Source organism: Puntigrus tetrazona, chromosome 20 (assembly GCF_018831695.1).
Source record: "Puntigrus tetrazona isolate hp1 chromosome 20, ASM1883169v1, whole genome shotgun sequence".
Classification (NCBI taxonomy): domain Eukaryota; kingdom Metazoa; phylum Chordata; class Actinopteri; order Cypriniformes; family Cyprinidae; genus Puntigrus; species Puntigrus tetrazona.
In genome coordinates, this window is record NC_056718.1 from 18,123,631 (window position 1) to 18,150,364 (window position 26,734).

The window sequence follows — 26,734 nt, forward strand, 5'->3', positions numbered from 1 at the left end:
TGTGGGTTTCCAAAGAGAAATGCTCCTACTTCACCATAGGCTTTATTACGTGTGCCAATTCCATTTAATGCTACGTCATCTTTTCTTCCATTCAGAGGACCAATCCAATATTATTATAGACAGAGCTACAGCATAAACCATAAACCACTTTTTAAATATAAAAACACATTTCCAAACATAATTCTGAGATCATACTACTTGGAACAGAAAAAAGAGAAACATACAGCAAAATGGGATTTCTGGTTCTGATCATATTAAAAAAACAAAAACAAAAAAACATTTAAAATAAAAAAAATTCCACAAAAACTCATACTCACTTTGATTGCTGAACACAAATCATATTTGTAATTAAAACACAGTGATTGATTGCTGTATTTTATACTGTACAATTATAAAACCTTTAAATTTATTTTGTACCTGCTGACCAAGTGTTGGATAAACAAGACTCAAAACTATCGATCATCGTTTTTCTACTATTTAGCCTGTCTAGTTCTGTTAATAATAAAGTTATTTTGATAAGTTAATATCCCATAGTTAAAGCAATAATGCACCCAAAAATTAAAAATTACTGACAATTTACTCACTGTCAGGTCTTTCAAAATGTAGACGTGTTTTCTTTTTATCAGAACAGATAGTCCATCAATTAATATTGTGTCTTATGAAGTGAAAAGCTGTGTGTTTGTAATAAACAAATTAATTATCAAGACGTTTTTTAACTTTAAACAGATGCTTCCGGTTACAATTTGAGTCTTCTATCTCCTCCTGAATGATGAATTTGTTTCTTATAAATGCAGCTTATCTTTTATCAAGACGGACTGGAATTAGATGAATTTCTTTTGGATTCTTGTGATGTTTTTTTATCAGCTGTTTGGACATTATGACGGCACCCATTCACTTTAGATGATACATTAGTGAGAGAGTGATGTAATGCTACCTTTCTCCAAATCTGTTAAGATAAAGAAACAAACTCAGATGGCCTTAAGATGAGTCAATTATGAGCCAAGTCTCATTTTTGAATGAACTACTTCTTCAACATACACCCATAAAGCTTATTTTTGTGCATACTGTATCAATTTCAGTGATTATAGCACCAATGGAAAGTGCCAAGTCTTATATACAAATGTAACCCTGGAATATAGTGTTTTAAAGTACTAAAATGTACAAAAACGATATAACTGGCTCCAAAGGCAGTTATTTCAATGCATGTATAGTTACCGATTCAAAGAAAGGCAGTGGTACAGTATATTAGGATTATCTGTAATAAGTGGCATATAAGTATTATCTGCGACAACTTGTTTTTGTACCAATATTAAATACACTATACAAATTTATTTATGCATTAGGAAGCCCTTTGTGACTCACTAAAGCAACATATATTAAGGCCAGTCTGGTAATGTGCATTAGTGCATATTATCTCAAGAGTAATACTGTCGTTAATCACTGGAAATGATAATATGAAGAAATAGCTCCACTGCATAAAATAGCTGCTATGACGCATCAGAAGAGAGCCACTGCGTGAGAGCGTCCACTCCTCTTCGTACGGGTCCAAAGTAAAAGTCCACGTTTTGCGAGAAGTCGGCACACACGTTTGAGTACGCCTCTCCGACGAGACAATAAAGAGCAGTCCCACCCATGCTAATCACCACAGTAGCCACGCACAAGACGAGAAGGATGAGGCAAGACTTTCTGGCGGACTCATCTGTATGCATGAAAGATGAGCTTTGATCAGTCTCACGTTGATGCAGGACAGAAATCTGAATACATGAAGGCCCCCCTTTTAATACATGCTCGCAATCGTACCTTGATCGAGAGCATCGTCTGGCTCTCTGAAGTGGACTCTGCGTTTGGTCGATTCTTTTAGCAGCGAGGCTTTCTCCGTTTCCCTGGCGCAGACTCTCTTCTTTAAAATCGACACTAAGCCATCTGAGGGAAACCTCTACAGAAATATCAGGAATAAAGTATCAAAAGGATTAAAATAGACTGTACCATATGATGCAGAATTATTTTTAAGAATACCTTCATAGCAAATAATGTAATGACAACCAGTAACCACAAGGGGGCAGTACGCGCAACATCATAATAAAATAAGTCCACTGTTAAAGAGTATTTTTATGGAAATTATACAAGTGTAAAAAAAATGCAGTTTTTTTAGACAGATAACTGCAAGTTATTTACACTTTTTTTAAATTTAAAATTTACTAGTTTATTATTTTACGCCATATATATATAAATGTAATTGATTTTAACAGTGCATTTTCAGTGCATCTCTATCTTTATGTAATATAATATTTTTTTCTAAAATCAAAACAAGCATGCTTATTTAATGCATGATAAATTGTTACCAAAACATAGTGATCTAAAAATAATTCAACGTCATCACAAAGTTACAAACACTTTTTAAAAGGTATGCACTTATAAGAAATGAACACATTAGTTGCTTTAAGTACACTTATGTGGCCTTTTTTAATATCTTATATGCATTTCACATTGTTGAAATATACCTTTAAGATTTTAAGCACACTACAAATGCAAATTCAATTAATTTTAGTGCAATTATTTTTTATAAAAGATAGCTGACCTAAAAATCTAAATCCTGTAATTTACTTTTTTTTATGTTTCTGCATTTTTCCTACATGGCTTATAGTATGACATGATGAAGAAAAAAATTTGTTGTTGTTGTTGTTGCTTTTCCAAGTCAAATCTGAAGCCAAAACACAATTGCAGAGTCTTCAAATCTCTATAAAATAATTGTGTACAACAAACAAACAAATCATGTAATGCATCATTTAGCTGTCGTGTGTGTGTGTGTGTGTGTTGTTGCTGTTAGGAACTCTTTCACAGTGTGTGTCTGACGCAGCTCTGGACAAGGTTTCCGCAGTTGGACTATTATTTAAGAAGACCACACCCAATAGCTTTAGGAAACCATACACTCCCAGAACGCTTCTTCATAAAATTCCTGCAGCTGGCTGCCATAACGCTGCGGATGACATCACACTATTTTGCTTTGACAAAGCAGAGAAACCCTGTGGTTAAGAAACATGGCCTGAGAATTGGAAGAAAGTCCCACTTGACCTTTTACGAAGTCATAAAAATTCAATTTAAGAAGCCAGATTAATACATTGCAGGTTTAGGCCCCGAGGAATACAAATCGTTTCAGTAAGCGGATGGGTTGGAAAGACTGCTGCAGACGGATGGTGTCTCAGCATGCTTAGTTTTTCTAAGGGCAGATGGTAATATGTAAGAGATTAACATCACTCCTACAGCGTCTTACCTCTACTACCTGAATAAGGCTGGCCAGCTCATCCACAGGAAGCTGGCCGTCTACGGCTGTGTCATCCTGCATCTCCTCATACCAGCACTCATCTTCCTCGAAACCTTCCTCGTCCTCCTCCTCCTCCTCATTCAATTCACAGTCCTCTTCTGGCTCCTGTTCAGCTTCTGGCCGTGAGCAGTCCTCCGCCCCGTCCTCTCTCTCGGTTGAGTTCACTGAAGCTTGTTCTTGTTTTGATCTTCTGTCTTTTGACACGAGGGCTGGGCTGTTGTATAGTTTTATGTCATCCATGTTCTGCGATAACAGACTGATTTAATCAGGCTCACAAAGACGTAAAGACAGAAAACTGCATGCATGGATAATGAAGCAACTGTAATAAATTACCTTTTGCAAAGATAGGATAGGTCTGAAAAAGGAGAAGCAGAATTTGTCAAATTCACTTCAGTATTATGATTGTTGTTACTCAATACACATAATGAACTATTTGCTGAATGTTCTATATAATAAAATGTACATCCAAATTATATATATATATATATATATATATATATATATATATATATATATATATATATATATATATATATATATATATATATATACACGATTATTAATGCACCTTTAGAGGTACCTTTTTACAAGGTTTCAACGTTTTTTGCCAAATCACTATAAGATACAATAGGGCACAGATAAAATAAAAGCTTCTAACTTCTGTCAATTTAAGTAAAGTAAAAAGTTAAATAAGGAAATGTTTATGCTTTGCCTATTAATCTGCTTAAACTGATGGGTCTTGATGAGATATTTTAGGGATTAAAAAATGCTATTATTATTATTATTATTATTATTTTCTACTTGCTTGCACAGTGCTTGTCTCACCTCTGGTGTGTTTTGCAGATATGATTCAACAGTTCCATATGCTCTCTCTCTCTTTCACTTCCATCAGAGTTCACAGGAGAGTTACTTTCGGTTTGGACACTGATTTTCCTCTGGCACTCTGAAACCAAACATTTAGATTTGAGCCTTTAAATCATTTTGACTGTGTCTCATATTCTCCGACGCATTTACCTACAGTGAAAGCAATCTAAAAACATACATTGCATGTTCAGTTCCAGATAGTTCATTGAAAAAAAACCCATTGTACTGAAAGAGCTACAGCTATGTGAAATCTTCAGGTTTCACTTTCCACAGTCAGGTCTTGTTGGCAGTTAATCAGATAAGAAGGGAGAGTCTGACCTCTGTACTTCAGTGATATTGGTGAAGTAACAGAGTCACATGTGGTCTGGGCAGTGAAGTGCAGTTGGGAAACGAGCAGTTTCCTGAGCTCAAACCATTCCACTTCTGTTTACTTGCGAATGATGAAACTAGCAATTGTCCTATTTACAAAAGGAGTCTCATCTTTACCAGATAAAACAATGCTTCAGGAAATTCCCTCGCCTGTAAACAATGTAGCCTCCCCTGGTTAAAGTTATTTCAGGAAATATTTTCTTTTCATATTATTATCCATCCTTACCCCATTTCTCTTGTAATGAGGCCAGATTAGACAGCAGTCTTTCATGATACAGCTTCTCCAGATGAAGAAACTCCACTGCCCACTGATCTGAAATGATCGAAGCTTAAAGAAACCAACCTTTAAAAGTGTACGTATACATATATTATATATATATATATCCTTTTCAAAGATTTAAGGTAAGTTTGTTCGAAGAAAATAATACTTTTATTCAGCAACGATGCATTAAATTTACCAAAAGTGTTTAAGCAAAGCAAAATATTTCCATTTCAAATAAATGATGCTCTTATGAACCCATGAACATGCTTTCCACAAAAGAGTCATGTGACACTTAAGACTAGAGTGAAAATTCAGCTTTGCCATGGAAGGAATAAAATAAATTCTAAACTATATCAAATAAAGCAGTTATTTAAAATTGTAATAATATTTTACAATTATATTACTGTTTTCCCAGTATTTATTTATACAGGAAGACCATATGATTACAATTATAACATAAATCTTTCTTTCACTGTTTCAGATTACTTAAAAATCTATCCACATCCTTCCTTTTGTGGAACACCCTACAAGTCGACACGGAAAGACACACCCTAATGAGTCTCTTTTGATGACGCTCGCCCTGGTCACTATGACAGCAGCATCATCGGGGACCGTTCAGTGATAGCAAGGGAAAGTCAGAGAGGAAATGTGAGAGGTGGGTTTACATGCATTAAAAAAAGGATACAGTCCTTTTCGAGGAAGTAGCCCTCGGCTATCTGTAATGGAAGAGAAAAATAACATTACATCTCCTTACCACATTTATCTTCCAAAAGCAGTTTCGTCAAGCGCTCCGTTAAAAGACTCTCAGGTGGTCGATCAAAGTCTATTTCCTGTTAGACTTGAATCTAGAGTCTTGGTTTCATTAGCTGTAGCGAAGAGCATCTTTAAAAGCAGGGTACTTGCACGAACATGTGAACGGGTCTGACAGTGAGTGTGAACGACGAAAGGAATAACTGCTCTATCTTTGCCCATATACTGAATTCTCTTACATGGATCGTCTATATTTAGCGTAAGACAGGAAAACAAATTGCTTTGTACTGGACTCGTGATTATTATAACTATCAGAACTCTACAGGGAGATTGAAAAAACAACTCCAACGAGGACATTTCGGTAGTTTGTCTCGTTGACAGATCTGATTATAAATGCGCATGGTGTTGATAATTGTTTAAGCTTATAGTTGGATGCCAGGAAATGCTGACAAAATACAAAAAATGAATAATAGTTATATTATGTACGTAATTATAGTTCATTTTTGTAATAGTTATGTTTTGGTTGAATTTATTGAGACAGTTTAAACAGAAAGATATTGAAGTTTTATTCGGACACAGCTTACATCCTGAAATTCTTTTTTTTTTTTACTGCTATGATATAAAAAATTAGAATAACACAAGGTCATCTGCAATTTTTAACAGACATCTTTAACTTTATTAAGAGATTATGTAACAATTCTGACTTTTTATAAAATGGCTAAATCTCTTTATGTTGTACTGACTTTACATCTTGCAATTCTGCAAAATTGTCAAGACAAAAAGTCAGAATTGGAAAATGTAAAGCAAATATAAAATATAAAAATATGAATAAAAAAAATTGCATGAGTTCGCTATAAAAATTCCAAAAGACCTTCTAAATGTTTTTTACCACTTCCACAGAAAGAGCTCAAGAGAATAAGATCCACAGAATACACATAAACATTTATCAGGTAGCAATATAGACTGCGTGATCCTTCTATATTATTAACAATCTAGGTGTATCTGAGAGAAAAACCTGTATACACGCTTTTATTAAAAGACAACCAGGTCTTTTCATGCGAGTTTTTGTTTTGGCTATAGGCTTTATTGGAGAGTAAGCTTTTCAAACTGTTTTTTAAAAAAAAGTGCACACACCTGGTGTAAAGAATGTGGGAGTAGCATGTGATCATTGTGTTCAACGAGGGACTGCAGTGAGGCCAGAAGAGAAGGACTAGGTCCAGGTGGCATAATTCCAGAGAGCTGACCTGTACAGAGATCACACCAGACGTTATAGCATACTTCTGACTTCAGTAAATCAGTCAATCCGGTGGTTTTTGAGCACATTTCACAAGTTTATAGTCAATCATTCTATCATCATTCAATCATCATACTACTGTACCTACTACTGTACCTCATGTGCCTGACTAGCTAGTACGTTTAAATGTATAATCTAACAGACAAAATAACAATTCTGACTTTATTTACTCATCCTTATACCATTCCAAACTTAAAAACTGGTATTTTTCCAAAGCAAAATGATCATTTTAAAGAATCTCAATCAGCTCTTTTCCATACACCAATAGTTCATAGTCCTTCCATATTTAATATTTTTAAAAGAAGTTTATAAAAAATACAGTAAAAGCATTAATATCGTTAAATATTCTAACAACCTAAAATATCTGTTCTCTATTTTAATACATTATAAAATGTAATTTATACATTAGATGGGAAAGCAGATTTTTTTTCTTATTCAGAAATTACTGCATAATGCTAATCGTTATTTTTTTTATCGTTATGAAACTTTGAAAACATTGTGCTGCTTAATTTTTGTGTGGAAATTATAATATGTTTCGGGAATCTTAAAAAAAGTTACATTTACTACTTATGCATTTACTACTTTACTTTTTCTCCTTTTGCTTAATTTAATGAACTCTTGCCAAATAAACTCTGTTAGCAATTCTTATTTCTTTCAACCGACTGATATAATTATATAATAATTATATAATAGTTACTATATATGGATATGCATACACCTTTTGTGTTCCAAGAAAGAAAACATTTAAGTACTTTTATTAGGAGCTGCAACTTAAGTGTTATTTTATTCATTTAAAAAAAAATCAATATAGACAACTTACCACGATCTAAAGAGCAGTTATGGCTCTTGATGTTAGTTGGAGACCTCTCCTCGGGGCTCCTGTTCTCTGAGTCGTGTTTAACCGCTTCCATTACCTCTGCCTCCTGCAGTTTGTTCTGATTCTCATCGGAGACTGTTAGGTAAGAAGTAATGATGTCCTCTTCAGTCTGAGTTATTCTGCTCGTCTCTTTCCATCTTACAGACTTCCTCGTCTCTGACTCCTCCATAACTGCAGGGCGATCACAAAGAAGATAGACAGTTAAAAAATTAATCTGTCTTCATCAGAATTCAAGAGGAAACGTTTTAAAGTCTTGTCGTATGTTTTTTAAATTCCTTAGGCTGTTTATGTCTGTTATCAGTGGCAATGCGTTGCATTCCTCACAAAATAAATCTTTTTCCTCAAAAGAATAAAGAGAGGAAAGACAAGTAGGACAGGTTTGGTGTTACAGAATTTTTTCAGGCGGATTTTGGGCCTTACTTAGACAGTGAACCAACACTCACTCACTGACAGGTGTGAAGAAAAACACGAGGCACTTATAGCAGCAATGCATAATTCATAGAAAAGTGTGGAGTGTGGATGAGTCTCCTCGTTGCGAAGAAACCGTCAATGCCAGGATGGTAACAGAACATGAGGTGGAAAGGGCTGAAAGAAAAGTCGAGATGTTCCTTGACACAACATGACCACAGCTGGCCTGATAGGTGTCAAGATGGACCCTTATGAAAGCTGTGAACATATATGCAACCGGGTGAGCAAATAAATAGACATGCTGTGATTGACACTGTACCTAATGCAGCAAGAGGGAAACAGTTTTGTTTGCACAAATTATGTATAAGGAATATGCCATTTAAAAGTTTCGTTTTTAATGTCTGTGATACTCACTAAGATAGCGTTTATTTGATTAAAAAATATATGGTACTGTGAACTGTAATTACAATTTAAGTGCATTTTACATTTTTTCAGCAATAATGTAAATTAAGTTAAAAGCTGAATGTATGCGTTTTTGTTTCGTTTTTTTCATATGGAAAAAAAATCTGAATTGTTTATATTATTACTTTAGGGTTTAGGTACCTGCATTAGGGTGAGTACTTTGAGGTACCATATCTAAATTGCATTTCATTGGTTGCTATTATCTAACAGGCTTAGAAGAGGTTTTTTTTTTCTTTTGGAAAGCCACAGCTAATAACCACTTTTAGAGCGCACTACACCACGAATTAACATCATTTGACAGGCAAAGTGTTTGGTGTGTCCAAAGTTAGATGTCATGACATGCTCATGTTTAACAGCAGTCAGGTTTTCACATGCCTTAAAATGTTAAATAATGTCCTAAATCAGAACCCTTAAAAAAAAAGAAAAAAGAGAGAGGGACGTGTTCTCTGTCCCTTTTGATCAACTTTATAATGTGAGGCTTATTGAACTTCTAATGATTCTACACAATCGTGGATTAATGAGTCTGCTAAATGACTAAATGTAAATACGAACGCCTTAGAAACCCAACATCATAACGTGAATTAGTCATTTTGGTACATTTACATATACCTCACTTCTAAAAATCCAGTTTTGCAGATATAGTCTACCTTGCGCACAAATAGCCGACACATCGCTGGAAGATGGTGTAAAGGGCGCGTGCTTTAGCGTCCCGTGTCCACTTCGCAGCGTCTTGCCCTTTGTCACTGTTTTATTTTCAACAGAGCCACTTCACGACGAAACACAGCCACGCGACCCATTGAAATATCCCTCTCGTACTTACGTTTAGTTTGCGTATCGATGTTAACGCGGTCCGCATCTGTAGACGCGTGCACGCGCGGCATTCGTATCTGTTCCCAGAGCTGCTCGAGCTGAGACCCCGGACCCCTCTCCGGCGGACACGCACCGATCTGAAATCAGTTTCGATGCCCTGCCTATCTCTCTGCATCTGTGCAGTTGTTTACGATCCAAACAGGGGCGTTTCTTTTCGAGGTTTCGGTCTTGCTGGGCGTTTAGTGCCACCCATCGGTTCATAAGGAGCACTGACATTGGAAATGTGTTTGGAGAGAGTAAAATTGGACATGCATTATAACATGTTCCTTTTAAAATACATTAATTCGTTTCAATTGTCAGTTTCTATATTTGCCACAGAATGTATAATTAATATAGATACATCAAAAAATCTATATACCGCAAAGACCATATTATATAGCTTATAATATTTATATTTATAGCCTCCGATATTTAGTCTTGTGCACAGGGCTAGGCATGTGTTTTTATAAGCTACCTTATATTAGCCTACTTGCATTTTGATGCAATTGATGATAACATTCAATTTTCAATGTTATAATAAGCAACCAACTTCTCAGAATATGTCTTCTTTCGGTTATGCATTGCATTCATAATAATCGACAACAGATCTTTTGTTCGGTTTTATTAATCCATCAGCATCACATCCAAAGCTATTCAAAATATTTCCAGTTCTTTTCCCAGAATATAAATAATGTGCTGACATTAAAGCTTTGAGGGCAAACATGAAATGGACGTTAGAAAACGTAGGAACTGGAGCAGAAGGTAAACGCAACCCTTGAAACGCGGGGCTGCTGCATGTCTGCTCTGTGTCTGACTTCATAATAGGGAAGTTTTCATCCTATCGTACCGTTTGAGTGAACTCTGCATTTCATCTCGGCCAGGTAATATGTTTTGACAACGCAATCAGCTGACTCACTGCAATATGTCAGAATGTTTTAACAATCCTATGTGGAAAACACAAATCAGGTTTTAGTTAAGCTAATGTTTTTTTTAAGAAAGTCGTGTTTCGATGATTGCAGTGGGTATATTATGCAAACAAATCAATGCAATTTCACTAAAAACATGTCTAAATTTAAATAATAAAAAAACACAATCGTTTGAATAACAACCTTTTATTAGCACATACACAATAAGGATGAAATGCATTTACAGTAAAGTGATATGCAAATTATTTGCTTTTAGTTCAACAAAATATACACTGGGTGTAATGATTCTTTGCAGCGTTTTACAACCTTAAAGTTGACTTGCTTTATAGTGTGGCAATTTTATCCCCAAATAAAAACCACTTTTAAACTGGCTTAAGCATTACTTTTAATTTCACAATAGTAACTGAAAAAATAATTGGTTTAAACTTGCGAAATGAATCCCAAAAGCAGGCCATATAGCCTACTGTGTGAAACAATATGTTGTTAGAATTGGTATAGCAAGTTATTTAACAATAGATAGCACAACTTAAAAAATAAATACTTGAGAAACAAACATTATAATGTTTAACATTCTTACAGATGGACAAGCAGTTATTTTACAGGTCACATGCTCACTGCATGCTATGATGTTAAAATGTTAACGTAGTAAATATGGCAATATGGAAATTAACCCAGGATTTGCAATTGTGCCGTTGAAAAATTAACATTTGAACGCTAAAAACCATGGGTTTACAATCGCAGACAGCGGTCTGCAGTCCATTATTTTGACCTTATCTGTGCTAAAGCTAACAACACAAAGTCTGACAGCTAATTCGATTTCAAGTAGAGTCTGAACAGCGTCGCTGGAAGCTTTAATTTGATGATTTTGAGGACGGTTAGAGGATTTGTACGGAGCTCCTCGAGGGACATGAAAAGAAATAAAACGAGAAGAAAGGGAAAAAGTACGTATATTTCCTAGTTTTCGCGCTCCTCCGGGTTCGCGCGTAAAACCTTTGTAATGGAAATAATGAGGTGGGAGTACAAATTATAGCGTGTTCCAACTAGCAGACAACAAAAGCGTTCCTCCCATCTCATTTTTTTCGATTACTATGTCCCCCTAGTAGTCGCTCCGTATATTTGCACGCATATAGGCTAATTTAATATATTGCACAACAGGTAAAAGTGATCACGTAAAATCTTGACATGCTATATTCCCGCGAACGCTGGATGATCTATCGTGGGCCGATGTCGTAACTTTTGTCTGCATTTGGGTGTAACGTCAAAGCTGGTGACCATCAGGACATGTGCTTTACAGAGGTTAACATGACGCTCTAGCCGTTGAGTGACTTGCTCCAAAGCCTCTAAGTGCTCCAGGGAGTCTACCTCAAACGTTTGCCACAAGTCAACTGCAAAACACATCACACAAACAGCATATCAATTAATGATAAGACACAGCAAGCAGAGCCATAAACAACCCTACAGTGTCCTTACTGCAGTGCTTAATTTTTACTTAATATGCAGAATTAAACGTTAACCCTTACATTCGCGGGTCCATTTTCCAGGGTCCAACATCAGATGATGCTTGGCATGTTCCAACTCTCGCCTGAGAGCATTATACCTGAGTCTCACCTCTGCTATTCTCTGCTGTCGATGCTCCAAGAATTTCAGCTTTGCACTAAAGAGGACTATGCCCTGAAAACGTGGATGACAAAAAGTAAGTTTGCCTCCATATTAAATGCGAGTGAGCTAAGAGTGAGCCTACCATTACTTCACAGGATTTAATATTAAAGTAACATGACAAGTTTTTAGCACTTTAAAACAAAATCAGGCACTGTATTCAGCTCTCTTAAATCTAATTCAAAGCTTGACCCACAAAGCCATCAAATACACAGAATACACTGAATTACACACTGTGAAATTTATTTAAAACATATGACCATGAGCACCTACTACAATAAATGTGTAACGATACATACAAAATAAGGACAGAAAAAAAACATTTCTAAACATACAGTTTTGGTTTTGTGATAACAATATTGTTTTGATGAAATTAAGCACCATTTGAGGTATCCTTACTAATTGGAAAAACATTATATGTAAAAGAACACAACATTGTCAAAATGTGTACAATACAGTATTGAATAAATATTTAAATAAATTTTTGAATGAAAACTATACAAATAACACATTTAAAAAAGCAAAATAATATAAAATATTTCATAAATGTAAAAAAAATTGCATATTTAATAGAAAAAATAGTGTATAAACAATGTAAAATGACACTTTTTCTGAATCAGTATATTGTTTCTAGTTTGAGTCAAGAGTTTAAAATAAATTGAAATAAAGCGTTTAAGCATTTGAAGTTTTCTTAAGGCTGGAATACTTACACAACTTAAAATCAGAGTTCTCTGAGATCTGACGTTCTCCTACAGACTGAGTAAAAATCTAGGCAACAGTCATGTAGGATGTCCCAGCCTTTACTTCTAGAAAACTGTTGCGAGTCAAGGTAATTGACCAAAGAACAGATTTTTGTCTAAGCAATTGCGAAAACTGTGAGTTAAGTTGAATCAAGCACTACCAATTTAATGGACCATACAACGACAGCAGTTTGTGAATGAAATACAAAGCAGACAGACAAACAGACATTTTTTTATTGACACATTTTGAACCTCACCTTGTTCCCTGCCCCACCTCTCTTCTGTACACCATTTACATTGTCAATCTCATAGACTTTAATTTCATAAGAGTCAGAACCACCCCGATCCACCCGGTGTGTTTTTGGCCCGCTGACGGATTTCTTCAGCGACATGAAGTTTTCTTGAGATGGGCGTCTTAGACTGGACCCTGTGGACAAATACAAGTGAAGACCATATTGTTTTTATGCCAGAATGCATTGATTTAAGTGCCCCTATTATGGACTATGTAACATAGCATCCTGGAAAGTTTTAAATCTGAAAGTTCACTACTTATAAAGTTACTATCTCTCAAAAGGAAGAGTAGGCTCTGAATCATTGAAATTAACCATTTTTAAAACTAATCCCAAGCTGTTAAAACATTAGCGTATTGCCTGCCCACTTGTTAATAAAAAAAAATTTATTCTCGTGTTGGTCTGAATGAAAATGCAAATTCATTATTTGCCGCTAGGTGCCACTTTTGGGGGTGTTAAAAGCGCACAAATTGTTGTCAGTTACTTTAACGCTCTTTCCACAGGATGTCTGCAGTTTGAAGACCCCAATAATGGGATATTTAGTTCCTTTTGTCAGGAGAACCACACCAAAAAATTTGTATTTTACCCACCGAAACAGGATTTTTACCAGAAATTCCCCCTGAAAAGTTTTGGGCTAGTTTTGAGTAGCAATTGGGTGGGTTTGCTGTGAAAACCTGGCAACCCTGTCAATCACCACATATTAGTGTCACACAAAGACAAATTGTTTGGGAGTCATTGAGCAAATAAGGTAAAAATAAATGCATATTATAGGAATTGTTTTTGTACTTTGCGTACATGTCAGCCTGTTGTTGGAGACTCACAAAACCAAAATATAAATGCCTCATTCAAAAATCCTTACCTATGTTGTTTTTTTTCCCTTTACTTCTCATGCCTTTAGCAGCACCAAGTGAACAGCTCTGATCGCTAATGGAGTTGTGCGTTGAACTGCTGCTAATTGTAGCTTCACTGTCTCTCAGCATGCTTTCATAGCCACTACTGACCATACTGCTCCTGTTATAGAGCAAAGCCGTTTTACACATGGCAGGAGGCAACTCTCCACTGAGAACGCTTGTGGTATCGCTGGCATGGCCACTGCAGTGGTGTGGAGTCCGTGGAGCTGTGATCCGGCTATACGGGGATGGCAATGTGTGAATGAAAGGTTTCATCATCCCCAGTTCCTCACATTCATCTAAATCAGATCCACCTTGACTAGAAGCAGAAAGAGAGTCTCTACTGCTTCTTAAAGCCTCAACTCTTCCTTTACGGACTGCACCGGGTGACTTCAAACTGCCGCTGTCTTGACTTCGGGATAGGGAGTGTGTTGACCAGGAGCTCTGGCTGACAGGTGCTCCGTTCGGAGAAAAGCTTGAGCTCCGGTTGATTGAGTGTCTAGTGGGTTTGGGAGACAAGTTTGGCATCTTGTGGATCTTTGAACTGGGCATGAATTTATTAACGGCTGTTGTCTTCGAGATAATATTTTTTGATGGCCGAGTTGGATCATTGGCATCATGCATGGGGAAGAACTGTGGAACCCTCCCAAGACTCTGGCTAGCTCGACACCTTACAAAGTCCTCAAAGTCTTCTTTAAAACCTAGCGGGCTGGGTTGTGCTGAAATGTAATCTTCCTCTAAAAGGCCTTTTGGAGCCATATCGATGAAAGCAGTCTCTTCAAGGAACTTGCTTTTAAGTCTTGAGCTAGAATTACCTTCCAAGCTTCCCGTTGAGCGCCCACTCTTACTGTGATCCCATGTTTGACTCCTGCCGGATAATGCTTTCAGTTTTGCATTAAACAACTTGCTGCTCTCCTCAAAATGAGATTTAGTGCTCATCTTAGTTTCGGTAGCCATGTTTAAAATTGCATTTCTGGCTATTCCAGAATCTTCTTTCATCTCTTTTCTTTTGAGATTGGGACTGCTTGTTGACGTTGATGGCATATTGTCTTTGGTCCATTCTACTGGACCATCTTTCTTTGTATACTGTTTCTTCTCTGGAGTTTCTCTTATACTCTGTGGGTTCTTTTGTTCAGTTTTTATGTGAGGGACATCCTTGAAGTCTTTCTTGTTGTTTTGGCACAACCAGCTCTGTTCAGGTTTAATTTCACAAGCATATTTTTTTGACTTGGAGACCTCACAGGGAGGGTTAAGTTTAACCATGGCTCCTTTAGGTATCTCCTTCACATCTTCAGTCAGGGGCACCTCAGACCAAGTATCATGCTGCGGAAGGTTTTTCGAATCAATGAGGCCGCCTGCCTTGTCAATATTTGCATTGATTTTTGTGTCTTTAATAGCTGCATCTGATGAGGCCATGGAAGCTTCATGCTCTGAAGTTTGTGCATTAGAGTTGGAACTATAAAAACTCGCTGTTTGATCTTCACCTACGCTGCCGATAATCCTGACAGACTGACTTCCTGGTGTTAAAGCCTGGAGAGAGTGAGACTCATGAATACTTAATATTTGTGCCTTTCCTTGCTCAGTGCCCCCATTTATTGTTACCTCCTCAACCACAGTATACACAAGCTCATCATGTCCATTAAGATCCAGTGGCTTCTGAACGGTCACAGTGATTGTGGCCCTCATCTCTCTCTGTTTTTTTCCTGTACAATGTGGAATGTCTCTATTCAAAGAGGCAGAAACAGCAGGTGGGGAGCTCAAACTGGAAGACAGGGATGATGAAAAAGAAGAAGAAGAGGTAGACCTCGGAGAACTCTTGCCGATAGGAGATATTCGAGTCTCAGATTGCATTGTGGAATTATCCGATAATCTTATTTTACCTTGGTCTTCCAATTTCAAAGATAGTGCAGTGGGCATCATATTCATTATTTTATCATGAAGCTTAGATTTGCTTAGATGTTGGCTAGATAGCACAGGTGCACTCGGTTTGACAACATCTAACTGTGGTTGAATAATCGCTGAATTGGTGGCACTTGAAATTTCTTCACTGTTGTGAATTATGGCAAATGTTTTTGAGGTGTTTCCTTGTCTGGTACTATTGGGTTCTCTGTTGTTTAACGCTTGAATGTCCAATGAATTGGATTTCTTTTTGGTTTGGCTTAAACGAGGTGGTTTTCTCATAGTGTTCACTTCCTGATCTTTACATAGATCCAACTCTGTTCCGTCTATGGTTCCCAGTCGATTTTGAAGTTCTGCAAATGTGTTGCACTTCAGGCACTCAAAATCTGATTTTTCTTGTAAAATTGTTGGTGTTGACTCTTCTTTAGTTTTTTCTTTTGATATTTGCTTCATGCGATTGGCAATTGGTGGAGAGATTTCACAAAACTTCATCAGCGAGAGCTTCTTGGACTCCAATTTGCTTTTGAGTAAAGATGGAATTATAGGCAAAACCTCTCTGCTTCTATTTGTAACCTCTTTATCTAAGAGACCAGAAGGATCCATAGAGATAATGGTATCACAAGACTTGTCACTCCCAGGGTAAAATACTGGATCACTAGAGAAACCGGGAGAGGAGAGATCTTGATCCAGTGTTCCTGTAGATTGGAATCTCAGCTTGGTGGAATTATTAAATTTCCTCTCGTTGCCTAAGCTTCTTCCTCCAGGCGAGCTTGAGGAGGATTTCTGAAATAAAAAAATAAATAAATAAAACTCATCCTAAATTCACAGCACTTAAAAACTGAGGAACATGTCCATAATTTAAAAAATACATAAATGTATTTTATAACTCATATGACATATAGAAAATGATTTACATAAAAAATAAAGCATGGTCTAAATTAACAGAATCTGAACACTGGTGAACAAGTCTATAAGCATACCCTTATCTTCTTTTTCTGCCTTCGCATTCGAGTCACAGTCTGCATCGTACAAAGGCTTTCTGTAAGGTCCTCCGACATGGTGGATATATGAGCAATAATTGTGGTGGAGCAGTTGACATTGCTCAGAGAGTCTTGCAAAAGCATGCCTAATTTACTTCCCCTGTAATAAAGAAGTTATTACTGATAGTTAAATTAACATTTTACATAAAGGAACAATGCACCCAAAAAGGAAAAATTACCCTATGACCAAACCTCAAGCCAGCCTAGGTATATATGACTTTCTTCTTTCAGGCAAATACAATCTGAGTTATATTAAAAAAATGTCCTGGCTCTTGAAAGCGTTATAATGGCAGCATATAGTGGCCTTAAAGCAAGGCCTTCTGAGCAGAATCGAATCGATGCAAAAAAAATATCCATATTTAAAACTTGATAAACACACCATGTTGTTTAAAGCTGCAGTCCATAACGTTTTTGTGTTCAAAATGTCCAAACCGTGTTTTTGGCTTGTCCTGAATCACTACGGTACACCTACAATAAATGTTTATATTTAGACTATTTAGACTGCTGTGGAGTAGCTCGATACCTGCATGCTTCGTCTTAGACGTAAACGGAGAGAACAGTTCTTCCACAAGATGCACACAGTTCTGTTTATTAACCGCTAGAGTGTTAAAAGTTACAGACTGCAGCTTAAAATAGCTAATTCTTTTGCTGCTGCTCTGAAAACGAGAATGGCTTAAGGGGAAATGAATCATGAAGTAATTTTCATTTTTGGGTGAACTAGTCCTTTAGTTAAATTGCTGTGCGATTATACTATTAGTAATTTTCTACTTTATAATGGAGATATACATAGACATACCTATTAGGGACGTGATTATGTCTGTTGAGATTGGCTGTGATAAAGTTTCCAAGCTCCGCGAGGCAGACTCCACAGTTGCTTCCTTCCCTGTCTCCCACACAGCTCCCCAAATCGATCAGGCTGAGCTTGCTTTGATCCACATTCACTGAGGAAAGTATACATTTTATATAACACCTATGTGTTAATATGCTAAAAACAGTATCAAGTATCACATTTTTCTTTCCTGGTTCAATATTGCGTGATAAATGTCATCTAATATGCTTTTGTACATCAAGATCTGTAGTGAGAATCTGCTCATATACATCTCTACATTAGAGCTATGAAAAGGCAACTGAACTCACTCCCAGATTTGGTGCTGCTTCCTATGTGCTGTTGGCGAACATGCAGGGTGAAGAACATGTGACAGCAATGTGGTGGTCTCCCTCCACTGTCCACTATCCCACTGCGAGACGCAAGGGCTGTATCTAGTAGGAAAGCTGCTCTTTCTGGAGTTGGAGCATTTAGTACACTGTGGTTGCAGAGCTGGGATCAAGATAACAAAATCCAATAATGAAACTCTCAAGTAAATGGGAATGCCTCAATTAACATATCAATGAGTATGTATTAAATTTGTATTGATTGCCCATGAATATTGATAATATGCCGTGCTTAGGGTTATAAATGTCATGGACAATGTTGTTTTAAGGAATATTCTGGGATCAGTATATGCAAAGCTCAATCAACAGCTTTTGTGGTAACATGTTGATTAGATGACAACAAAAATTATGTGCACTTAACTTTATAAAAAGCAAAAATTAGGGTTACATTAAGGCACTTACAGTGTAAATGAATTAAGCAATCCACAAACTATAAAATAATCATAGTTTCAATAGTGTAGACATAAAATGCAAACAATAGGTGCTTTAATTTTATTTTATTTAACCTATGCTGTCTTAAATATAACTGACATGACAACTGATCACCATAAACCGTGGAATAGCTATAAAAATGGTGAAATTGGATGCCGTTCACTTCTTGATAAGTTTATCATCATTATGCCACAATTGCTTTATTTATATAGTGCTACATGAATGCTGCATATGCTTGAATTGAAATTCTGCTATCCCAACTATCCATCCAACTATATTACAGGAAAATGTTTCCATGCAGTTGTGCAAAAATGTCCAAAACACTGGATAATGAATGGAAATTAAAACTAACTGAAAGTCTAGATCTTAGAACAAAGGAAGCGTGATCAACACTTGCTTGTACTCCACAGACGGGGTCCTCTTTGAGGTAAGCATCTGGTCTATAGGTCTCCTTGCAGTTGCCCGTGTCAACATCAGCGAGTAAATCCCTGATGCCATTGTTTTCCCCACAGACCTCTACAGCTGACACGGAAACTGAGATGTTTGCCCATGTCTTGTCTTTCTTCCTGGTAATGAGCTTGAAAAGCCAAGATATAGCACAAGGAATAACTCCTAGGCTTTGAGTGCAACCATCGTGGCCAATCATTGTGTAAGACATTCCTGTAAACCAGAAATAAAGAAGGTGAGAAATCCACCTTTTATAACAGATCATCATTAGGCGGAAAATCCCCTCATAAAGGTTTTTTTGCAGAATAAATCCACAGACTGAAATATGCTTAAATACATGGTGAATGACTTTACAAACTGGGGTGTAAAATGTGTTGTGGCAATGTCATGACCAATTAAATGTAAAGCACTTTACCGGCAGTCAAGCATGGGCCAGCTTAAAAGATTTATGATGTCTGGCTGGGAGCCAAGGGCCAACATGGAGAGCGGGTAATTCAATCTAGCTAATAGAGAATGATGTCATACTCCAAATGCTATGTAGAGACTGTTGTCATGATTTTCGGTGGATAACAATTAATAACCTTAAAGGTAAATGACCTGTGATGGCCTACTGTGTAGCCTCTACGCTTAATCCACATTCAATCCACATTCATCCACATGGTAAAAATATATGTGAGCCTGAACTTTTTTGAGTCAGTGCCATTGGAGGCGGTTTGCAAGATTTAATGTAAGATTGCAAGACATTAAGCATATGTATGTCCTAAATAAAATTACTATTGTTATTCCTATGTTTTGTGTAAGCACAATATTCTCCCTACATCCTAATATATGAGCCATATAACGTCTGACTTATAAAATGTAATACAAAACTTAGATTTACTTCAGTAAACCTGTCTATTAAAAAATAAAAACCCTGACCTTTATTTCATGTGTCACACTAATACAGGTTTACAAAAAGATTTAAATATCACTCGCTTACCCACACTGGTTTGTCCAAAGCTTAGGACACAACCATCGGCTCCTGCAAGCACACACTGCAGGACTTCACACAAGCTGTTCTCACACACTTCTGCCTGAAAAATAAAACTGCAGCTTATTTCTTCTCTTTTTTTATGACACTTTTTCATCGTTTGTCATCTGTACATAAATTGGGATGCGGAATTATTTAGCCAAATGTACATCTAACACTGCTCAGTTGATTTTACTGGATAAGAATATCCAGATATTGGATATCTGCACTCAAGTGACCGAATCTGAGAGTGTTGCAGATGTTTGGATATTATGACTCAGATGGGCTCCAGACAGCAGACATATCAGTTTTCACATCATAAGACAGAAATAACAAAGCAGTGGGCCTGACCTGGGTTGATTCAGGAGCGAAGGCAGCATCAAAGGTGAAGGTCTTTGAGGAGACTGTAGTTCCAGCAGTCTGTCTCTGAGGGTTGAAGGTGGGTACATTCAGCACTGTGATCTGTTTCTTTTGCAGGTCCAGTTTGAAGGAATAGGACCGAGATGGGTCAGACGCAGGAACTGAACACACACGCAACATCACTTTGACCTAGAATTGGGGGGAATAAACCAAAACAATATAAATTTACATTTTACATTTAGTCAATGTTTTTATCTAAAGGACATTCTAATAGGATATTACATATAAATATAAAATATTTTTAAATGTACATCACATTTGACATATTGACATATTTCTCAATCACATTTGACATATTTTCAAATATTTTTAAAAATGGCAAAAAAGTATTATATATATATATATATATATATATATATATATATATATATATATATATATAGAGAGAGAGAGAGAGAGAGAATATTTAGAAAGAGAGTGTATCTGACCTTTACTAAAAAAATACATGTTCCTGTAACTATGTATTTAAACTGTAAAATTTCCCACTTTCTATAAACATGATGTCACAGAACACATATCTAAACCGGGTTTGGGTTAATGCTTTGTCTGATATCTAATGCATTTGTCCAGTGATATTATCTTCTCTGTCCTGAGTCTGTCAAATCATATTTACACCAAATGAATTATTTAAGAATCCATTATCTCTGCTACAGTTGCTGGATATGCAGTGCTGAGTGCGATCTAGCTACCAGGTGCTACCCTGAGAGCGATATAATTTGAAACTCAAGACGAGTCCCATCAGTATGAACCATGTAGAGTGAAGTCAGGGCGAGCTACAATTAAACTAAATTGATTTCCCTTCCTCAAGGAGGCAGTGCGATGGAATGGGAAGGCCATTAACATCACATTCAGAGGTTACAGTGTGAGCAGCTTCTCTAAACTGTGAGGCAGCTAGAGAGCAGCCATATCTCAAGGACAGGCTGAATGACATCTAAATCATCTGATCAGATGTGTGATATGTTAAGGAAGGAACATTGTTCTAATTCAGAAAATGGTACTCAATAAAAATCTTGATGGAGACTCTAATTATAACAGTAGCTTATTAATGCTGTTTAATTTTACATGGTTATGGTAGCTGCCATGTTAACATCACATGACTAGTCACATACTCACTGCATCCTGCTGTTGAATAATAAATAATGGATGTATGTTACAGATTTTTTTTTACTATGAAATTCACCACTGAAGAAATAAAACAGACAAGCTCAGGGTCAGTACAATTTTTTAAGAGAGTAATACATTTATTTAGTAAACATGCACGAAACTCAAAAGTAACCGACTTTTATAATTTTTATATCTCAAATAAATTTTGAAGTGTCTACGCATTGAATAATCTTTCAAATGTACCATGGTTTAAAAATATATATTAAGTGCTGTACACAATGTTTTAAGCATTGATTAATGCAGAGTAACAAGTGCAGGAATTTGTATATTAATAAAGTGTATTAAAACAGTAAACAGTTCATTTTAATTGTAATAATAATACTTTACAATATTACTGTATTTTGATCAAATAAATGCTGCCTTTAAAAAAAAATCAAACCAACCCCAAAACATTTGCATAGCAGTGTAATTTGACATCTTATTATTTCTCTCTCATTAGACTTAATGTTTAAAAAAAAAAATTCTTTCCCACAGTGTGTTTTAACTTTTACTTACAACTTTAACTTACAACCCTTTCCTCTTCCCCATTTCTCTTATTCAGGCATGCATATTTCTTCAATCAGTAACTGAAAACTTATTACAATTCCTACAATCTAACAATAAAACATCACATCATAATACATGCAGTAATACATTTTTTGTGATGTTAGGTAGCGAACATTCGTCAATTCACATTTGTAGCAATCTTTTAAGCCATACCTTTCCCATCCCTTGTGTTTCCTTGCTCTTACTAGCAGCTTGAATAATGTTTGCTGGTGCTAGAGGAGGTGATTTCTGCAGAAGACCACTGAAGTTCGTCATGCGTTGAGAAGCACTGCTCTCTGAGAAGTGCCTTCCTCTTCTAACCATTACGTTCAACTTCTGTGCTGCCCTACAGAAGTTCAGTGAGTTTAAGGCATTTCTTTCTTTTCTACAGCGCACAGCTTTAGTTATTTTTTTTTATTTTCTGGTCAGCACCTCTTACCTGACAAAGAAAGACAAGGCAGCAGATGTCCCTGCGGGGAGCAGAGAGGACATACTGGAAGAACGCGTCGGCTGTGTGGCGCCGTAGTTGCATAGTGCTGTAGAGGTTACGCTCTCCTTTTCATTCACCTTCCCTGAATGCAAAGGACTCTGGGAGGACTGAGAAAGAATTATCCTTAATCACATGGAATGAAAATTAAAGGAATAGTTGACCTGCAAATAAGCATTTGCGGAACTGTTTTTCACCATTAGGCCATCCAAGATGTAGAGTTTGTTTCTTCATCAGAACAAATTTAGAGAAATTTTGCATTACATTACTTGCTCCTCTGCAGGGAATAGGTGCTTTCAGAATGAGGGTTCATCACAATAATCCACACACAACTTCAGTCCATTGATATAATACTCAAAAGCTGTGTTTGTGCATAAAAAATCCATAATTGAAGCATTTTTACCATTACTTCTAGCTAAAGTAGTCCTAGTCCTAATCCATAATAATGCTTTCTTTAGTAAAAAGTCCTCTCACATCAGAATCCAGCAACCTATTTTTGTTCAGCAAACAGATTTTCTCAAGACTCTCATTGATGGACTAAAGTCGTGTGGATTACTGTGATGCTGTGATACTCTCATTCTGACGGCACCCATTCACTGCAGGGTATCCATTGTTGAGCAAGTGATGTAATGTTAAATTTCACCAAATCTCTTCCCATTAACAAACAAACTCATCAACATCTCGGATGGCCTCAGGTTTCAGCAAATATACATTTTTGGATAAACAATTCCTTCGATGCACTAAACTGCACAGGCAGTACGTTTATTCAGTTTAATACATTCAACAGCGATTTTAAAACAATATGCCAGTGTGAACGCTACACCCTGAACATGAGAGAGTGTAATGCGCTGCAGTCAGACACTATTATTAGTGAAAGCCGCTGCAAGCTGAGTCATATGTGCAGATGAAGTCATGAACTTCTTTATATGAGTCTCAGCATACAGGAAACGAATGCCAGAGGCTGCAGGCGCTGACGGGACGAGTCATACTTCAGCCTAAAATCTAACCTCTTCTCAGCAGAATAAAAATATCCAGACTGTACTTCTTTACCTCTGTGCAAGAAAACCATTGCTCGCCTGCAGTCATCCACATATCTACAGTCACTCCCTGCCTTTATGTCTCATCAATGCTTCAATCCAGCCATGCGAAATAGGAGCCCCCTCTTTGCTCCCCTTCATTGGCAGAATATAACGCCAATTAGCGCTGGGAGCAACCCTTGGGCAGAGATGGCAATATTGGCTCTTCTGTTATTTTCTTCTCCCATGTCTGCTTTCTTTCTCTCACTTCTCCGTCCTCCAGAGAGAATCCAAGATTTAATTATGTGCACATCTCTTTTTTTTCGCCGTTACGCTTTCCGTTCTTATCTGCGTTCGCTATTTCAAATACAAACCTCCAAAATGCATCTCTTCTGCTTTTATTCACCCTGTGCATTAATCTGTTTTTTTTTTAAATTCCACTTCGAGGACTGAGTGAGTCCACCTTGCATGTTTGTGTAATGAAATGGAGCTGGACTAATGGACTCGGTCTGAGTCATATAAAGATCTGGTACCGAGTGCTGATGGAGCTGTCTGAGACGTTCGCTCTCTACCTCACTTCCATAATGTGTTCTCGTTTCATCTGTATTTACGAGCGCTGCGTATGAATATTTCACTGGTCATTAAATATTACAGCGATATTGATCAAGCTTCATTTTTCCTGATAGGCTTCTCTGTGGCATGGATAAAATGTGGGTTTAAACCATTAACCAGAAAAAAAGTCCCGTATCATCCGCTTCTGGATCTAATCAAGGCCAGCTAGAGAGTTGTGTATCATAAGATGACACACGTGTGTCCTGGTGAGCAGACATAGCTATGCATATTTCATTTATATACTCTTACATTATGCATATGGATGATGTACTGGACATAAAATATGAACAGCAGAGTGCTTCCTTCTTTTCTAGAATTATTTGTAAAGACTGTAAGACTTTATCATGTTTTTAAAAAAAGCGTCTTCTGCCCACCAAGGCTCTATGTATTTGATATTAAAAATAAGACAAATATTTTGATTGTAAAGCTGTTTTTTAGTACCCATTACTCCAGTTTTCAGTGTCATATGATTCTTCAGAAATTGATTTATTATGCTGAATTATTGTTCAAGAAAGATTTTAAATTATTATTACCCATTCTGATAGTTTGCGCTGCTTAAAATCATGTTACATTATTTAAAGAGATTATAGAGATTTCAAAAAAACAACATTAATTTGAAATAGAAATACTTTGTAACAATGCAACAGTCAGTTATATCAAATTAAAATCCTTGCTGAATACATGTGTTCATTTTTTGACCAAAAACATTTAAATGGTATATAAAAGTGACAGTTCACCCCAAAACTAAACTTCTATCATCATTTATAATATAGCAAACTTGTATGATTGTCTTCATTCTGTTTAACACAAACAAATATATTTTGAAGAAATCAGTTTGGTCCAAAACAACACCGAACCCAACTAACTTAAATTGTATGGATGAAAACACTTTAAATCCTCTTTTAGCACAAGTAAGAAAGTAATGTGAGCTTAGAATGACACTAAGGTGACGATTTATTTTATTTATTTTGGGTAAGCCGACCCTTCAGATCTAAAGTGTCAGTTTGAACAACTAAAAAATAAACAATAAGTACATTTTGCAAATAAAAAATTGCCTACCTTTTGAGACATGGAATTGTTTCCTTTGCATGAGGACAAGGGCCACAGGGCCTCCAAATGCTGACGTCCTTTAATCCAGCAATCCGGTGCTGCATTGCTAGGCCTCTGATGGGGGTCTGAGACAACAGATCGGTGGCTTGAGGTTCTGGGGAGTGTTAGTGAGCCTGCGTCTAGGCTTGTGGATGGGATGTTGGCAGTGGTAGGTGGAGCCCATATGGCCCGGTCCTGGTTAAGGATCGTGCGGATAGCCTCCTGCTTCAGCTGGCTAAAATGAGTGGAGCAGACGCCACAGCGTCCATCCGCGTTGCCCCAGGCTTCTACAGTACTAGCAGGTGGTTTCATGCTCTCATAAAGATGAATGAAGACTTTGGGATCCTGAGGCACAGAAAGATAAATGTTACTTTTTTAAATAATATTTTCCATTTAATTCTAATATCAGTTAAAGTTTTGTTGTGTTTTTGTAATTTATAGCCTATGTGTATGTGTGTGTGTGTGTGTGTAGCAACTGAAATAAAAAAATATTTCATTTTATTTCAGCTAACCTTTTTTTCTGAGTAACAATTTTTTGTATTTTTTTATTCAATATTAGTTTCAGTTTTAGCTGACTATAACAGCCCCTATGATGTCATCTTAAGGTCATTTCTCAATCCATCTTAAATATTATAGGAAAAAAAGGGTCAAATATTTTGAGGTTACCAAAACAAAAAAAATCATGGATGGTCCACTAACCTATTTCTCCACCAAATACTGAGACACATGCCATCCACAAATGCATCTCTGACTCAGCTGATCACATTATAGTGCCATTTACTTTATTGTTCTCAGTAGGAACTGAGTTTTCACATCCAACCCATTATAGCCCATATTCTAGTGTAATCAAGACTAGAGGAGTGTCACATGAATCACAGACCAACTGCAAAAGCTAATCGATTTAAACTCGTTTCAGGGGAAGGAGAAAAAAAAAGCACGCGCCTCATATGTAATTGAAATACGAGACAGACCGAGGCTGATGGGATGACATGCATGCAGCAGCCCACTGAATACCACCCGAGAAGATCCACGATAATCGTTTCCAAATGTATGCAAGTAGCCGGTACTTACTTTGCTAGAAAGGTTTCCGTCGGTTACTTGTTTTAACGCCTCCCTTTTGAAGACGTTGAAGTGAGAGATGCACTTTTTGCACAGATTTCCTGCGGCGAATAACGCCTCTCTTTTCGTCCCGCTGGACTTGATGGAGTTGTATTCAGGGGGGTAGCCGTTTAACGACTCTTTGGACCATTTCGACCGCAGGAGAGAGTCTGTGAGGGGTGTCGGGAAGGAGCAAGCGAACCCTGTCCAAGGTGCTGCATGGGCATCATACGCCGAAGAGCCAGCGCCTTCGGGCGGGAGACGCTCTTTCTGCGCTGCCGCCGAGTGACCCCTGAACACGGGACTCATTTTAACGTCGCTCATC

The 26,734-nt window shown here is 36.9% G+C and overlaps 2 protein-coding genes and 2 long non-coding RNA genes across 6 annotated transcripts in view; 2 read left to right on the forward strand and 2 right to left on the reverse strand.

Moving 5' to 3' along the window:
* cnstb (consortin, connexin sorting protein b) lies at positions 1 to 9,598 on the reverse strand. 3 transcript variants are annotated; one of them, XM_043220333.1, is made up of 10 exons: positions 9,429 to 9,598; positions 7,682 to 7,909; positions 6,702 to 6,811; positions 5,503 to 5,533; positions 4,782 to 4,868; positions 4,148 to 4,265; positions 3,656 to 3,677; positions 3,272 to 3,565; positions 1,801 to 1,936; positions 1 to 1,699 (listed from the first exon to the last, which is right to left on the reverse strand). In XM_043220333.1, exons 1-10 carry the CDS (start codon positions 9,487 to 9,489, stop codon positions 1,488 to 1,490), a joined length of 1,299 nt encoding a protein of 432 aa, XP_043076268.1. In that variant the 5' UTR covers positions 9,490 to 9,598; the 3' UTR covers positions 1 to 1,487. The 3 variants fall into 3 exon arrangements, with proteins under 3 accessions (XP_043076268.1, XP_043076270.1, XP_043076269.1); XM_043220335.1 differs by lacking the exon at positions 9,429 to 9,598 and adding an exon at positions 9,256 to 9,395; XM_043220334.1 differs by lacking the exon at positions 9,429 to 9,598 and adding an exon at positions 8,182 to 8,321.
* On the forward strand, positions 8,290 to 20,558 carry LOC122325323. Its single transcript, XR_006247285.1, has 3 exons — positions 8,290 to 8,426; positions 11,925 to 12,076; positions 20,476 to 20,558. It is a non-coding gene; the product is annotated as an uncharacterized LOC122325323 (long non-coding RNA).
* Positions 10,558 to 26,734, reverse strand: part of kif26bb (kinesin family member 26Bb) — a 17,486-nt gene continuing 1,309 nt past the window's right edge. Inside the window, exons 2-15 of the mRNA XM_043220328.1 lie at positions 26,383 to 26,733; positions 25,282 to 25,656; positions 22,547 to 22,704; positions 22,282 to 22,453; positions 20,350 to 20,547; positions 19,969 to 20,062; positions 18,940 to 19,202; positions 18,036 to 18,216; positions 17,695 to 17,839; positions 16,839 to 16,998; positions 13,929 to 16,641; positions 13,037 to 13,206; positions 11,904 to 12,054; positions 10,558 to 11,768 (exon numbers count right to left, since the gene is read on the reverse strand). Coding sequence (XP_043076263.1) covers positions 11,569 to 11,768; positions 11,904 to 12,054; positions 13,037 to 13,206; positions 13,929 to 16,641; positions 16,839 to 16,998; positions 17,695 to 17,839; positions 18,036 to 18,216; positions 18,940 to 19,202; positions 19,969 to 20,062; positions 20,350 to 20,547; positions 22,282 to 22,453; positions 22,547 to 22,704; positions 25,282 to 25,656; positions 26,383 to 26,733 — 5,331 coding nt within the window. The 3' untranslated portion in view covers positions 10,558 to 11,568. The remainder of the gene's footprint in view (positions 11,769 to 11,903; positions 12,055 to 13,036; positions 13,207 to 13,928; positions 16,642 to 16,838; positions 16,999 to 17,694; positions 17,840 to 18,035; positions 18,217 to 18,939; positions 19,203 to 19,968; positions 20,063 to 20,349; positions 20,548 to 22,281; positions 22,454 to 22,546; positions 22,705 to 25,281; positions 25,657 to 26,382; position 26,734) is intronic.
* LOC122325324 lies at positions 18,155 to 19,192 on the forward strand. Its single transcript, XR_006247286.1, has 3 exons — positions 18,155 to 18,290; positions 18,826 to 18,969; positions 19,055 to 19,192. It is a non-coding gene; the product is annotated as an uncharacterized LOC122325324 (long non-coding RNA).

What these genes read in the sequence shown, in the direction of transcription:
- cnstb (XM_043220333.1), bottom strand. Translation starts at nt 9,489, where the DNA reads ATGCCGCGCGTGCACGCGTCTACAGATGCGGACCGCGTTAACATCGAT. An exon ending in ATCTGCAAAACACACCAGAG is followed by an intron (nt 3,678 to 4,147) that starts GTGAGACAAGCA and finishes CTCCTTTTTCAG; the next exon opens with ACCTATCCTATCTTTGCAAA. An exon ending in GCCTTATTCAGGTAGTAGAG is followed by an intron (nt 1,937 to 3,271) that starts GTAAGACGCTGT and finishes ATATTTCTGTAG; the next exon opens with AGGTTTCCCTCAGATGGCTT.